This window comes from Stigmatopora argus, chromosome 8, assembly GCF_051989625.1.
Source record: "Stigmatopora argus isolate UIUO_Sarg chromosome 8, RoL_Sarg_1.0, whole genome shotgun sequence".
Lineage (NCBI taxonomy): Eukaryota > Metazoa > Chordata > Actinopteri > Syngnathiformes > Syngnathidae > Stigmatopora > Stigmatopora argus.
In genome coordinates, this window is record NC_135394.1 from 9,778,691 (window position 1) to 9,793,938 (window position 15,248).

Consider the following 15,248-nt stretch of genomic DNA (forward strand, 5'->3'; position numbering starts at 1 on the left):
TTTGGAAGTTTCACTAGAAAATAAACACACTTTTACAGATTATTTTGACAAGGGTGATATCAATATCCCAAAAACTATTACAAAAAAAATGCAGTTTTTTTTCCTCCTTATTTTAACAGCAATTGTGTTGCAGTCATTCCAGCATGCATTAAGTAAAACACAAATGACCATATCATACCATTTGAAAATATATTTTTAACAAGTGCCGCTCCGTAGAGAAAAATAGCTTTGCATACAAAATTGTGCCAATCAAAAATAAGATCATAGATAAGCCCTTACTTGAAGAACATAATCAAATGTTAACCAATGTTTTTACCTCTTTCCAAATATAAAACAGACACAAAATTCATGTACAAGAAAGACAAAAGGTTATGTCAAAAATATGATAATAATAATAAAACCCAACCAACACAAATACGCAAAGTTGCCCAAATGTGATCCTCTATAACAACCCATAAATGTCCAAGCATGTGGCTCGTTTCATCTTTCTGCTGTGATTCTAAACCAGTTTTCCCCACTAGTAGACATCCAATCTATTTGAATTGGGTTCCGTTAAGTTCAAATTAATTGGACGTCTATCGCCAGCAATGGCAGCCAATTAGTTCAATGCTTTGCAATCTGTCGGATACAAAAACATAAAATGACAACCAAGTGTCACATATATGCAAAAATCCTGAGAAGTGCGCACAGTGCAAATAGTGTTCAGTCACACACACACACACACACACACACAAAACTATGTCTTCTATCTCTTTGGGATTTTTCAATTAGAAGACTGGAAAAAAAAACCAATAAAGATGTTGTTAAAAATAAAATTTAAAAAAAGATTCAGAGAAGGATTATTTACTTATTTTAGGGCTAAAACATATGATATATTTTTGCTAGTGTTAATTCATTCTTCCGTGTAAAATGGCAACTTAAGGGCACATTTAAACATTGGTTAACTGTAAGAATATTGTTATGCTGTAATTGTGTTTTTTTTCTCGAGGTTAAAACAAATATCCCTCAATTTGAATTTTGTTTAAGCTCCTTTGAGTTGCCACGGTGATACCGTAACTCCAGTGACGTCGCTGCGATGTTAAAGCTTCAAGGGAAGTCGCTTCCATCATAGATTATGGGCTTTTCCATGGTCAGTTGATAGAAGACTTTCTTGGAGATAAACCTGCGGGGGAAATGTTTCCATTCCAAAAGATGCAATTCCATTAATTGCTGGATAAACTGTAGTGATAAGATTTTTTTGAATCATTGACCCACTCATGAGGATAAATGCCTCATCGGTAAAGAAGTGTGCGCCTACCGAGAAAAAGAATTGTCGAAGATGAGCGCGTAAATGCCCGGCCGTCGCACTTTCAGCTGTCCCTGAATGGTCTCTTTGTGAGAATTGCAGCGAGTGAGTGGTATGAGGACCTGGGAAATAAAAGTAGAAAAGAAAATTGGCCTTTGGTCAACATCAATGCACCCCAGATGCCAATCAGCACTATCAAAGAGGTCTGATTACGCCATGTACGGGGCGCCATTGAAAGACAGGATGTGCTGCTGAGCTCCGATTTGTGGACCGCATGACTTTTTCAGGTGTTTGTACTATGGTCAGCATAGGTTGTTATGGATTATTGATGTCCCAATCGTGCCAGTACAAGACTTCAGTCGTGTACAGGCTGTGGCGCATGAAGTGTACATTCTCCTTTCTGAAAATTTGGTACAAGCTTCAGAAAAGGAAGGCTATTAATTTTTGATTGATGTATTTAAAACATAGAGCACAATTTAGGGATCATGAGTGCCTACTTGCCCCTCTCCAAACGCAGTGGATTTACCCCAGTGCTGCTTACACAGTGCATTAGCAAATATAGTTTTCTAGTGAAATTTTGTGCGTGCACCTTCAAGAGTGAAAATGAGGGTAATAAAATATATTACAAATGTTTAAAATAATTTTTGAGGTGGGTTTTGTCATCAAATAAAATCGTGCATTTACGTACTTGTAAGAGCATACAGCCCTAATGTATTCATTATTTTGTTTATTTTTGTTCTGTTTCGGAACGACTGCTTTTACTTGAGGAACATAATATTGAAGTAATGCTGCTCTTACTTGAGTAAAATATTTTGCTACTGAACCCACCTCAGGTTATATGTGTACCTGGTTCTGAACTTAACCTAGGTGCAGCTCTACCTTTGATTGTTCCACTTGCGCTTCAGCAGAGTCCTGGTAAACCACACTAAAAGAGATGCTTTTAGGTTCAGAGGAAAACATCCAGCTGATGGTCGGCCCCGAGTCGTCCACGGCAACAGACACCACACTGTAACAGCTGGACTTGATGAAGAGTTCACGGGAGCCATCGCCAAACTGGGAAATGTCCTCGATGCTAAGCGGGACAGTCATCCTGTAATGAGCCAAGCGACAGACAGTTTAGTAGCTAAAGATTCAGCTGAAGTTGCTCACAGCGAAATGTCGACACTCACGTGAGTTCTCCCGACTTCAGAAGGTTGATTTCCGAATCCTGCACAGTGGCGACGTTTTCCTCCGTTTCGTCGGGCGTTGATTCTCCTACCCCTCTGCAAAAAGGATTCATTCATATTTAAACCTAATGCAAAAGTAAGGTGGCGAGAGAGAAAGATGACGACCTGAAAACCTTCTGGAAAATGACTTTTACACTTGGATGCTAGCTACAAGCCCCCGCCAATCTTAACCCAACATCTCGTATCGACAGTGGCCTTTTTTTCCCAGGGGCTTTCAGACAAATCTTAGCAGCCAATGAAATACGCTCTGTCGTCATGGCGATGGCAAAGTTGTCATTACATGTAACCATCAGGAACCAACTCTAGCCACTGATAAATACACTCATATGCAGTTGAAAGCTCCTTGAAGAGCAAGCCGAGAGAATTTTAACCCATTACTAAGCTCAAGAATGAACCATTGTGACTTTTACGCTTTCACGCTAAGAAGCCATCGTCCTGTATATTATGACCACATTTAGTGCTGCTGTTCTGTAAAGGATGCGTAAAAGTAACAGAAAGATTTGAAACTATTTGCTCAAGACATGCTACTTCATGTCACTGTGAACTTCAAATGGCGTTGATTAATGCCAAAATGTTAATATTAACATTCTTTAAAAAAAAAAAAAACACACCTGAAGATTTCTCTTTTTAGGTCAACTAAAGAAGGCTCGGCATCTTTGTATTTTATTCTTAAAACGTAAAGCAATGGGGTGTTCACGGTCACAACAATTGATGTTGCAACTAAAGCAACAGGGAACTTGTGTAGTTCCAGTTTTTCTGCTTCCCACCTTTGTAGGTGGAGATTATAATAAAGGGAAAATTGTTGGCCTGCTGGGCTAAAAATTATAACCTAGTCTCACAATTCTGTGTACTATAGAAATGTTTCCATATCAAAACAAAAAACAGAAATTGAAGAGCAGAGAGCTAAACAAGCCTTTGGTAGTTTATGAACTATTATTGACAAATGGAGGATAAACCCAAATAAGTAAATGTTTATTCCACAATAATTTTTCAACCCAAAATGCTCAACATTTCTGTTAAGATCCAAACACTCACATGTCCAAGGATCCTGGTGGCCTTTGCTCTTGATCTCCCTCGAAGGAGCCGCCGGTGGTCTGTGAATTGGCGTCACTGTCATAGACGCCGTTTACCTCCTCTTCTGTGATGATGTCAAAGGTGCCGTCGTCAGGCTTGTTGCTCGGGTCTGAAACTAGGAGGGAAGATGCACATTGGACTCTACAGAAAACTACTACAAACAGAATAGCATTGGCGTTCCGAGCTCCTACCTGTGACAGAGGGAGTGGGAAGATATGGGGCAGACTCGGGGACAGGATGAGGTCCAGGTCCCGGCGGCGGAGGCTGCCGTTCAGACGGGCTCAGCTCTGCGGCGGTGAAGCGTTCCACCACCGCGCTGTGTTGACTGTAGCAGTCTTTGCAGCAACGCTCCTTCTTACCGCTGTGCTTGGTCATGGCGTAGTTGTTGCTGCAGTAGTAGCAGAAAATGCGGCCGCAGAGCCTGCAAAATTAAAACAAGTGTTATTGGTGTTTCTTTAAAAGTGCTCTTTTTGGATGATGAGCGCCCACCTGCAGTGATGCCTGCGCAGCCACCAGGTGAACTGTCCCTGACAGCCGAGGCAGTGAGTGGCGTCTTTGTCCATCAACCACCAGCGCTCCTCGGCCCGCAGTTTCTGCTCAAACTCCAGGGCGTCCGACTTCTGCCACAAAGCGTCTTTGTCCCTGAGGAGACCGCACGACTAAGATCAAAAAGCCTACGATGGTTTTCGTGTTAATTCCCTCTTGTTTGCCACGTAAAACAGCCAACTAGTTGGTTTTTCACGGTGTGATAAATCACGTGTCAACATTTTTATGGTAAAAACATTCATTTTCATTCGCCCCACCCAGTAAAAAGGGATTGGGCGTCAACAGCAGGCAATGAATTAAACGGGAATTGGGGCATAATTGGGTTAATGCAATGTAATGTACCAAAATGTTTGCTTTTCCAAAGACAAAAACACTAAACTTTGAATCATCGTCAGCGAAGTACAAACTGTAATGCACTATAATGGGATCAGATTATAATATCGTTGCTGAAAAGATTATAATTCGAATGACTTTTCTGCACAGGTACACCAATTGTTTATGTATCTGTATGTGGGAGAAGTTGATTAATTTCACAAAATAATGCATAACACATGAGGAAGCACATTGAGATTGTGTGGCCAGATCCAAGGAGGAAGTGAGTGATAAAATCACTGACATTCAGTTCAAGTTTGCCAGATATAAATGCCTTGTGGGCAGTGAGGTACCAACAACTGTTGAAACCAGAATAATAAAGCGAACTGCTTCTCTTGTATGTTCCTCTCACCATCATTAAAGTGTCTGCGTGCATTTTCTCACTCTCAATCTAACTTTGGGGCCTTGCATTTTTTTACAGATGCAAAAAGAAGAAAGTTAGCTCCCTCTGGAAAACCTTGTTAAAACATAGTTGGAACATGAAAGAAGAGGGGACTAGGCTTTCAAACAAATAATTATGCCGTGACTACGCTTGTCCTAGCAGCTGCTCCTAAATGATTCGATTAGAATCTAGGCACTACCTGATAAGCTCAATGAGCCGCTCCTCTAGATTGACCTTGGTACTGTTGAGGTCATCTATCTCGGCCGTCATCTTCACGTGCTGACTTTGTCGGTCGTCTTCTGTCGTGCTGAGTTTACGCTTGAACTCTTCGCATTCGTTTTGCTTCGCCATATGCTCATTTTTGGCACTGAGGAAGCACAGAGACGGTAGTATTGGACCACTAGTGATGATGTGAAGGAGAGCCGCACACTAACCTGGTCAGGGCATCTTGCAGCTGCTGAATTGCACTGTCACGTTCGCGAACGGTCGCTTCAGTCTTGGTGATATGAGCGTCTTTCTCTCCGCTCAGCTGCAGAAACTCGTCACTTTCAGCCTGCGGTATGCATGAACAGATTGTAAATAGTTTATAGTTTAAAACTGCTAACATTACATTTAAAGTCTGCTAGTTTTTTAATCTGGTGTCACCATGTGACCGTTCTGTCATTTGATGAGTATTACATGTACTTGCGCAGAAACAAAAAAATAGGCACGATTGGTCTTTCTGGTTGTGATGTCACAACCAGAATAAGATGTCTATTTTTGTAGTCTGCTAACATGCTATGAAAAGGTTTTCTGTTTTGCCCTTTGCCATTTGTCTGGTTTTATTGTTAAAGTACAATACATGTCTCACTGTGAGTGAATAAAAGACACCATTATGGCCTGCAACTGAAAGTTAAACATGCACACAGCGCAGTGTAATTATCTACCAGGGCCAATGATGATGAAGGTAACTCTGCGGGAAGTCTCGCACTACAGATTCAATCGTTAGATGTGCGGGGCTTTCTTTGACAAGGCACGAAATCGCCAGAAAATTAAGGTGCTGTACTACAACTTTTATTAAATGAATAATGCATGAGGGTGGCAAACCTCAAGTTCACACACTCTTTCTCGTAAACCCGACACGGTCTTTTTCTCCTCCTGAAGCTGGCTTTTGAGTAGCTGTAGCTGCTTCTCTGCATTCTAAGATAAATGAAATCAGTGTATCAAGTGACATAAAAACAAACAGTTGCAGTGCTTTTTGAGTTGCTGCGTGTCACCTTCAACTGGACTTGATGGTTCATATTTTCGGAGCTCATCTGGAACCTTACAGCCTCTACCTCCTCTTGGCTGGAAAGCTTGAGGTTCTCCAGCTTGGTCCTATTATTTTCCAGCTGTTCTTGAAGTTTTGCGATCGCTTCTGGGAATTTCTCTTTGAGGCTCAGTTCTCCTTCTAGTCGCTCATTCTCAAGTTGCAACTGGCCCACGCATTCCTCCAGGCGCTCGACCTCGTGCCTCAGTTCTTCGATAGCGGCGGTGTCGTCCGCCCAGTGCTTCTTGGCCTCCTCCTTTTCTGCACCTAACCTACAGATGGTCATTCCCAGCTCAGCCATTTCTGTGTTGGCCCTGTGAAGGCCTTCTCGTGTCTCAGTGTTCTCCAGATCGAGACGGTTCTTCTCGGCTTTGAGGGCGGCCAATTCCTCTCGGAGTGCGGCTGCGGATATGGAGAGCTCAGCGTGGGCGGCCATCTCTCTGTCGCGCTGTTCCGTTAGCACGTCTTCTTTCTTTTTGCACTCCAGGAGCTCCGCCACATGTTTCTGGTTCAAGGCTTCGGCCTGGACTTTAAGCTGCTCGGTCAGAGTCCGCAACTCATCTCTCTGAGCCTCGGTCACCTCTAGCTGCGCTTGGGATTTCAGTTTCTCCTCCTCTGATCTCTGTGAGCTCACCTTAAGGTCGAGAATGTCTGCCTGGAGCCTGGATACTTCTTTCATGCTAACCTCCAACTGGCCCTCCAATATGGTTAGCCTGACAGCCGCTTCCTGGTTCTCCTTTGCTTGGATGGCACTCCTTTGGAGTTGGCACTTTTCCATTGCCTGCTTCTCACAGGTAACCATTTCAATCATTTCTGTCTGTTTCGAGCAAGCTGCTTCTGCCTTTGCCTTTGATAACTCTATCTCCTTCGCTGTGGTCTCTAGAGCAATCACCCTAGACTGGACCTCAATCAATTGCTTGTCTTTGCTCTCCAGCTGCGCTTCTGCCGCCTGCAGTTGCTCCTGAAAGCTGGCTTCACTCTTTTGCGAGTCTCCTAAGCTTTTCTCCAGTTCGCTGATCTGCCCGTGAACAGTCTTTAGGTTGCCCTGCATGCGAAAGAGAGACTCTTTCACAGTTTCCTGCTCCTCTCTCAGACTGTGGTTCTGCTTCTCAAGCTGCTTCAATGTAACATCTGAGAGGTTGGCAGCCATGTGGGCCCGCTGCAGACTCTCCTCTAGCTTTAGGTTCTCCTCACGTAGCCCTTTTTCTTTTTCACCCACTGTCATTTTGGCATCATCCAGCTGCTTCCTTAAATGTTTCTCCGAAGCCCTTAAGGATGCTAATTCGCTTTCCAGAAGTCTCCGGTTCTCTGTCATCTCTTTGTTAAGATCCTCGTTTTTCTTTGCTGTGGTCAACAGCTTCCCATTTACACCCATTAGATTGGCACACTGTGTTTTGTAGTCTTCTGTCTTTGCATCTTGCTCTCGAACGCAACTCTCAAGGTTTTCGAGTCTTGTCTTCAGCTTGTCCCTCTCGGCGCTCAGGCTTTGGTTGCGGTCCTCAACAAGTTGTAGCTTCTGGTAGCTGGAGGTTAACTCTGCTTCTTTAATCTCCCACTGCTCTTTTAGAGTAACGATTTCTTCTTCTAACATTTGCTTCTGCGTACTCAACTCTTTGTCATGCTCCCCTCTCTCCTCTTGTGTCCTCATTTTCGCCTCTGAGGCCTCTTTCTCCTTTTCATCCAGAGATGTTTGGAGGTCCCTCAGCTGCCTATGTAAGTTGCTGGTCTCCTTTTCTCTCAGCGTCAAGTCACCCTGCAGCATTTCAAGGTTGTGGCACTGTTCCTCTACTTTGGTCTGGAGTTTTCCTTTCTCCTCAGATTCAGATTTAAGTAACGCCCTAAGCTTTGTTTCAGCATCCTCTGCCGCAGTCTCCTTCAGCCTCATTTCTTCCACTGTCCTGTCTGTCTGCCGCTTCTTCTCCTCAGCCTCAGCCACTGCCTCCATCTTACATTTCTCTGCCTCCTTCAAGCTGTCCAACAGTTCATGTATCTTTTGTGCTGAATCAAAGTGACTAGCCGCCTGCTTGCCTTTCTCACTCAGAACTCCGTCCAACTTTGCCAACAGCTCAATGTTCTTCCCCTCAGCAACCAACAACTTTTCTTGAAGACGACCCTGTTCCGATTCCTTGGCTTTTTCGCCAATCCTAAGCTTTTCCACCTCATTCGAAAGGCTCTCTTCTCTAACTTGCAGATCACTCAGCTCTTCCTGCAAACCTTGTTGTTCCTCTTGCGCCGTGAGGGATAGATCCAGCTGTCTCTGAAGCGTCACCACAACGCCTCTGAGCTCCTCTGCCTCCCCACTCAGCTCCTGCACTTTATTCAGGAGCTCCTGCTGTTTCAGATCAGAGCGATCGAGCTCCAGACGAAGATCTTCCACGGTGCTCACGTCTTCGTTGCAGGGAGGCAAGGAGTCGTTCAGATCATTCAGGAGACCCTGACCATAGTCCGGACTGGAGAGGAAATCAGATGCTTGCTAGATGTTTGTAGGGAAAAACAGAAAAGACCAGAGAGAGAGATATTTGAGTGTGGTGTGAAATCTTACTGCAAAAGATATTTAATAATTTGTACTCATTCCTAATACCCAACCCTTGGGACAATATTTTCAGTTATATCTGTTTTTATATGTTAATTCTGAATCCCAGAAAATTGTTGGCAAATTAACATCCTGAAGTGGATTTTACTTGAATTCCAATCGGTTACCTGAGAGTAATTGCTGGCTAGGCTGTTAATACTGGAACTGCGACTGGGTGGTTTCCATGCATGTCCGGGTGAGCTCGCACCTCCAAGAGTCCTCCTGTTGAAAGGATAAATAACACTGATACTAAGAGAACATAACCTTCCCACTGTTCTAACAGCTTTACTGTTCTTTCATAAATTAAGAACTTCTCTTCTTGCTCATTTCCAATCCTAATGCGTTCCTCTTTACATTCTTGTTGCTTTCCCAGCCGTACTCTTACCTGGCAAAAGTAGGCCAGGAGGAGTCGAGGTCATATCCTCTTGAAGCGACATCAAAGTGAATCTCATTGAGTTCGTACAAGTGATTGATGATATCGACACTGTGGTGAGGCTTCAAAAAAGGGCTCCTTGCATAGTACCAGTCACTGGTGACAAAAAAATTGAAAATAGTGGAGAAAAAATAGCACAATGATAATGTCAATTGCAATTTTTTCCACAGTCCGCTGTGAAAATATATATATAGTGAGTAGCGATCTTCACTAGTCTACTGGTTCAAAATTTGTTACTTATTACACTAGTATTTTGGTGCTTCCTCCAGGCATTCCAAATGATGCTGAATGATTGATTGTTTTCCTACATAAGAGTTTAGAAATTTCTGAAAAACCTATTGCTTGCATTCAATCCAAAAGTGTACCTGGTGACTCTCTGGTTCATGAGGCACTGTTGCAGCGTGTCCGCCAATCGCTGGTGCACCAGGGAGTAACGAATGAACGCTCGGCCCTTCCCCAGCGAGGTCTTCAGCTATGGAAGAAGGAAAGACTAACATTGTCACATCTGTCTCTTTACAAAAAAACACAAGAGGAATCTGGTTGCCTTGATTCAACCTATTAGCTTTGGATGACTGGGAACCTAACCAGATATTTTTGCTTATAAACAACCAGCTTTTCATTAAAGTTGAGGCCTTTGGTATTGTTGCGACTGCTATACTTAAATTTGCAGCACCCTATTTTTGGTAATGAACACTGACACAGATACACCAGCACCAATGCAAATTTAACCCCTTATTGCCTTGCTGCTATACAAATATATTTCTTAATAATTATGGGGAGAGAATAGATCATTTTGACTTAGTCATTTCTTTAGTATATATGTCTGTGATTAAATAAAGTTCTATAACGTTTAGTTATACCTCTGATATGGATTTGACAAAGCGAATGCCATCGTTTGCGCCTTTAATTTTAGCCAGGCATTCGGCAAAGTAATCCCAGTAGTCCTTTTTTGTGCCAAGAAATGTCGTCTTCACCTTCTGGTCAAACTGAAAGACAATTAATGACAATTTTGTTGTTAAATCATTTGGAATGACATTAGTAACACGATTTAAGGGCTCTCATTTAACTCAAAGATTTGAATGTTAATACTGTGGCCGACATGACACAATTATATATATATATTTTTTCAAAGCTCCTACATAAGAGTTTAGAAATTTCTGAAATGTCTGAAAAACCTATTGCTCATAGCAATGACACTTAAGGTTATTATCATTATACAAGACTTGAACTATAAGCAATAAATAAAGTGAAATAAAAGAAATACACAGATAGAAATACAAAATAAAAGTGTCATGTCCAATGCCAGTTCTTTATGGAGCTTTTTTTAAAAACTGGGACACACCTGCAACAGGTACTCCAGTCTGTAGGAGAATTTGTGCAAACTGGTGCTGTCATCAGTGATCGGCTCGCCATTTTCCTTATACTCTTTAACAAGCTCCCCAACAGCTTCTGCAAATCCAAACACATAAAAACAGAAATTATGTTAAAAAATTGGGACATCTATCTCTGTCAATTACAGCGCACAAGTCCATAATTTCTATAAAATAGTATGATATTGGGAGCCATAATACCTTTATAGTCATATTAATACAATTAATTTAATTTTTATTACTATATGATCCATGTATCTTTTAAATATATATATATATATATATATATATATATATATATATATATATATATATATATATATATATATATGTATATATGAAAATACAGTAACTCGTACTAAAATACTAATATAATTAAATTACTATTGGTCACATATAAGTGACAATATTGAAATGACCAAAAATCATGTGGCCAAAAAAGTTTAATGTACGAGCAAACAGTGCACACAAGTTTAAAAAGCGCACTGAGTGGTTTCGTTGCCAGCCCACAAAATGACCCGAGTTGCTTATACTTCAAAAAGTTTGACTGATGAATATTATCAACAGATTTGTTTCAAAGCTATATTACATCAAACCGACTAATGAAGTGGCCATGTATTTCGATGGGGAAACGCTCATTTGTTCTGACACTGACTTACAGTAGGTCACACTTCCACGGCAGCATTTAATGCTTTAAATTCCCATAGAGAAAGTAAACCTGTAACATTTTGAGAATCATTTAAATGTGTCACATTTTTCCCCATGCAATAAAGCACTACCATACGCGAGGTCCACTCCCCATCCATAACGTACATACTCGCCTCTTATCCACCGCAAAAATTGGAAGGACACGTTGGCTGGGCGCACACTCAGCACATGCTCTTTGTCTGGCTGCATGCTGACACAGATGTCGGCACCAACTCGGATCCCAAAGTGACTTTTTATTTTAATTTTTTTTAATACCAGATAACGATAGATTAGCTGGATCCAAGCGTGCCGATGACAGTGACACTCTGACAGTAAAGCCTTGTGACACTCCTGTTCTTTCTCAGGCCACGGCTGTCCACTGCTGATCTAGTCACACGCAAAAACGCACATAGAGAAAGCTGGGGGCGTACCATGGAGATCACGGATAATCCTCTGGAGCTGGCTCTCCCCGACCGAAGCCCCGACAGCCATGGCAGCACCGCTCCTCCTCCCTGGGGTCACATCCAGCCTGCTGAATCAGAATATTACAATCAGCACAGCACAAAAGAAGGATGATATGATTTTTTTTAAAGAATGATAATGAGATTTTTTGACATTTTTGTTGACTTTTTGTGCAGTTGTCTTGCCAAATTATCAATTGTTAAATTCTGGCTTTGGACATTATTGATAGTGAATTGATGGCATTTGTGTATTGTGGTAATAGGACAGCATTTGGTAACTAGGCCTTCAGTGAGGACTTAGCTGACTTAATCCACCTCTTAATACCGTCACTACCATGTCACAATCACACAAAATATCAACACTACATAAAAGCGCAATATATGCTGCTGTTTACAGTCAGCATTTATCAAATAACATGAGGGGGAAAAAAGAAAATATTCAAATAAAATATACGATGATCATTATTGCTGAGTGTGGGCAGATGACTAAATGATGTTGCACCCCCAAAACAAGACATACTGTGACGAACCAAACAAATAATAGTAACATGCAGCCAAGTCAGACAAAATCCAATTGGTTAAAGAAAAATTGTATTGCTAATGTAGTTTAAAATACTTAGAGCAATACAAATTTTGAATAGATTGACATGCGAATTTGTTTTTTAACCAACCACGCCCCCCACCCGAAAAAAATCCTTCTAATAAACATACTGAAATGACTAGGCAGTTGGGCATCAATTAAGTCAATGTTATTGAACAAAATTTAGAATTTGGGTAATAAATGTTAAGTAAACAGATAAGATCTTTCTTCCTGTATTGCAATTTTGATAGGAGCACAAAAATGCTTCACTTTTAGGGTTAATTAACAAAGCAAACAACCAAGATGTGATGAAAGGAGGACACTTAATAAAATGATCTCAATATAATTTAGGGTTTTGAAAGTTAATCATTTATGAAGCATGGATATCGTATGACAAGGAAATACAAATTCGAAGAGCAATGTAAAGCCAATTTTGCTCACAGTTATTAGGGGTACGATATAACTCGTTTGCTAAATAAAAAGTACAATAATCTCTAACGATTGTATTTAACTCTGACAACATATTTGATAAGCGATCAAATATCAAAAGGCTTTGATAACTCATTTAAACGTACTCGAAAATACAAGCTTAATGCTTTGACACAACAAACAAGCGAGTGCTTTTCTCCGACATGTAATTAATATAACTCTGAGAGGGCACACATACAACAAACATTCTTGACAACCCACAAGTCAACGTGAAAGCTTATTTTAAATGTTCAAACAATATGATCGACATTTATCAATTGCGGGAAAAAAAGCAAACTTTAACATACTTTCCAGCGTTCGATTCATGTCCAAAACAAAACAGCTGCGTTCTGGGATCAACTCGGAGCAGCTGAGATGATTGGCAAAGAACTTCAACCAATCACAAAGCGAGTTTGCGATCCCCGACCAATTGGTATTCCGTCAATAGGCGGGATTTAACGACCCTCATGGTCGGTTGTCGTCGCTGTGTAAACACAGGCATCATGTGATCGCTGGCAACCATTATCATAGACATCATACGCGTAAGAATAGATGCGCCAAGGCGCGTTAAATGAACTACCAAATGTAATAAATAATAATTAAAAATGTAATAAATACTTTTAAAAATATAAAATATTCTTACAACATGCGGAACATCATAGGGAAATTTGTAGTGTATCTGCTTCTATGTGATATTTTGATCATGTTATCAAGCTAGTATTGTGATATTTATCTTGATTTCAACACCCAGAAACGCTTGCCAACATAATGTGTTTAGCTCAATTTAAGTTCTGCATTTTTTTAACAGTATAAGATTAATACACTTTCTGAATGAATGATCCTCACAAGGGCTGCGGGGGGTGCTGGAGCCTATCCCAGCTGACTTCTGGTACCAGGCAGAGGAGACACCCTGATTGGCCAGCCAATCGCAGGGCACAAAGAGACGGAAAACCATTCATGCTCACACCTAGGAATAATTTAGAGTATTCAGCCAACCTAAAAATGCATTTTAAAATGCATGGAAACCAGAGTACACAGAGAAAAACCACAGAAGCCCAGGGAAAACATGCAAATTTCACACAGGAATCGAACCTTCAATCTCTGAACTGTGAAGCCGATGTGCAAACCCCTCCCCTACTGGACCGGTGGTAGAGTGTGTGTGTGTGTTTGTGTGCGTGTGTGTGCGTCTTAATAAAAAAATAACACAACAGGTTATACCTCTTAAAAGCAGAAGCGAAACCCAAGGGGTCATGAGATACAAAAGATGTATTTGTGTATTTCTAGAATGAGCAACGGTGAGCCACATCAGTCAGGTAATTTTCCCTTTCTCTTCTTACATTACGTAATACTTTTTGGGGAGTTTTTCCAATTTCAGATTGTGAATACTCTCCTCACAGCAATGAACGACTCGGACACTTCTTATGACTACGACTATGAAGACGAAGTATGCGAAAAAGCCGAAGTGGTCCAATTTGGCTCCATCGCAATTCCCGCTTTCTTATCGTTCGTCATTACGCTCAGCCTCATTGGAAACCTACTGGTCCTGGTCATCCTGGCTTTGTACGAGAACCTCAAGTCCCTCACCAACATTTTAATCCTCAACCTGGCTCTGTCGGACTTGGTCTTCACCAGCAGTCTTCCTTTTTGGGCCGTCTACCACATGTGGGGGTGGCTGTTCCACGAGGCACTCTGCAAAATCGTAACTTTTGTCTTCTTCATCGGGTTTTACAGCAGCGTCCTGTTCCTGACGGTCATGACCGTCTACAGGTACTTGACCGTTGTCCACCCGCTGTGGGATCTGAAGCCCCGAGACGTAACCAAGGGGGTTCTGCTATCGCTCCTTCTCTGGATCACCAGCATCGGAGCAGCCTTGCCCTCGTTGCTCTTTAGTAGCGTCATTTCCATCCCCCACAAGGACAAACACTCCTTGGGTTGCGAGTACGAGGACGACTGGTGGACCACGTTTGGCGTTTCCCAACAGAACATCTTCTTCTTGCTCTGTTTTGCCATCATCACTTTTTGCTACTGTAAAATACTCACCATCATCCGGAGAAGCAGAGGGCACACAAAGAGTCGAGCGGTAAAGCTCATCTTCTGCATCGTGGTGGTCTTCTTCCTGGGTTGGGTGCCGTATAACGTGCTCATCTTCCTGAGGCTTTTGGCCGACAAGTTGGTTCCGCCGTTTGACGCTTGCCAAGTTAGTATCCGGCTCGATTATGGGTTTTACGTGTGCCGGCTTGTGGCTTTTTCCCACTGTTGCATCAACCCGGTGTTTTACGCGCTGATAGGCGTCAAGTTCAGGGGTCACCTCAAGACGATGTTCCAGAAGGTCTTTAGGCGGTCCAACCTGGTTCAGATACAGCAGGGGAGGACCCAAAATGTTATTTCACAGGGATCAATGTATTAGGTTAGTTTTCTTATTTGTAATTTCAAGTCATTTAGGCTGATTTCACTAATCAGCCCATATTCATCTTTTCTTTCCCAAAACTAAAATGTAAAATATT

General features: G+C 41.8%; 2 protein-coding genes across 3 annotated transcripts; one reads left to right on the forward strand and one right to left on the reverse strand.

Moving 5' to 3' along the window:
* Nucleotides 1-175: 175 nt before the first annotated feature.
* Nucleotides 176-13,100, reverse strand: fyco1a (FYVE and coiled-coil domain autophagy adaptor 1a). Of its 2 annotated transcripts, none has more exons than XM_077607028.1 (18): nucleotides 13,053-13,100; nucleotides 11,667-11,767; nucleotides 10,521-10,627; nucleotides 10,039-10,164; nucleotides 9,544-9,650; nucleotides 9,131-9,274; nucleotides 8,874-8,967; nucleotides 6,142-8,646; nucleotides 5,972-6,064; nucleotides 5,320-5,438; nucleotides 5,085-5,252; nucleotides 4,075-4,227; nucleotides 3,777-4,006; nucleotides 3,547-3,700; nucleotides 2,455-2,547; nucleotides 2,165-2,375; nucleotides 1,298-1,407; nucleotides 176-1,162 (listed from the first exon to the last, which is right to left on the reverse strand). In XM_077607028.1, exons 2-18 carry the CDS (start codon nucleotides 11,725-11,727, stop codon nucleotides 1,087-1,089), a joined length of 4,551 nt encoding a protein of 1,516 aa, XP_077463154.1. In that variant the 5' UTR covers nucleotides 11,728-11,767; nucleotides 13,053-13,100; the 3' UTR covers nucleotides 176-1,086. The 2 variants fall into 2 exon arrangements, with proteins under 2 accessions (XP_077463154.1, XP_077463155.1); XM_077607029.1 differs by having other exon boundaries at nucleotides 11,667-11,764; nucleotides 13,053-13,096.
* A 913-nt stretch (nucleotides 13,101-14,013) lies between these two features.
* Nucleotides 14,014-15,211, forward strand: xcr1a.1 (chemokine (C motif) receptor 1a, duplicate 1). The gene is made up of 2 exons (XM_077606503.1): nucleotides 14,014-14,057; nucleotides 14,142-15,211. The coding sequence occupies exons 1-2, from the start codon at nucleotides 14,030-14,032 to the stop codon at nucleotides 15,149-15,151; spliced, it is 1,038 nt and encodes a 345-aa protein (XP_077462629.1). The 5' UTR covers nucleotides 14,014-14,029; the 3' UTR covers nucleotides 15,152-15,211.
* Nucleotides 15,212-15,248: the final 37 nt, after the last annotated feature.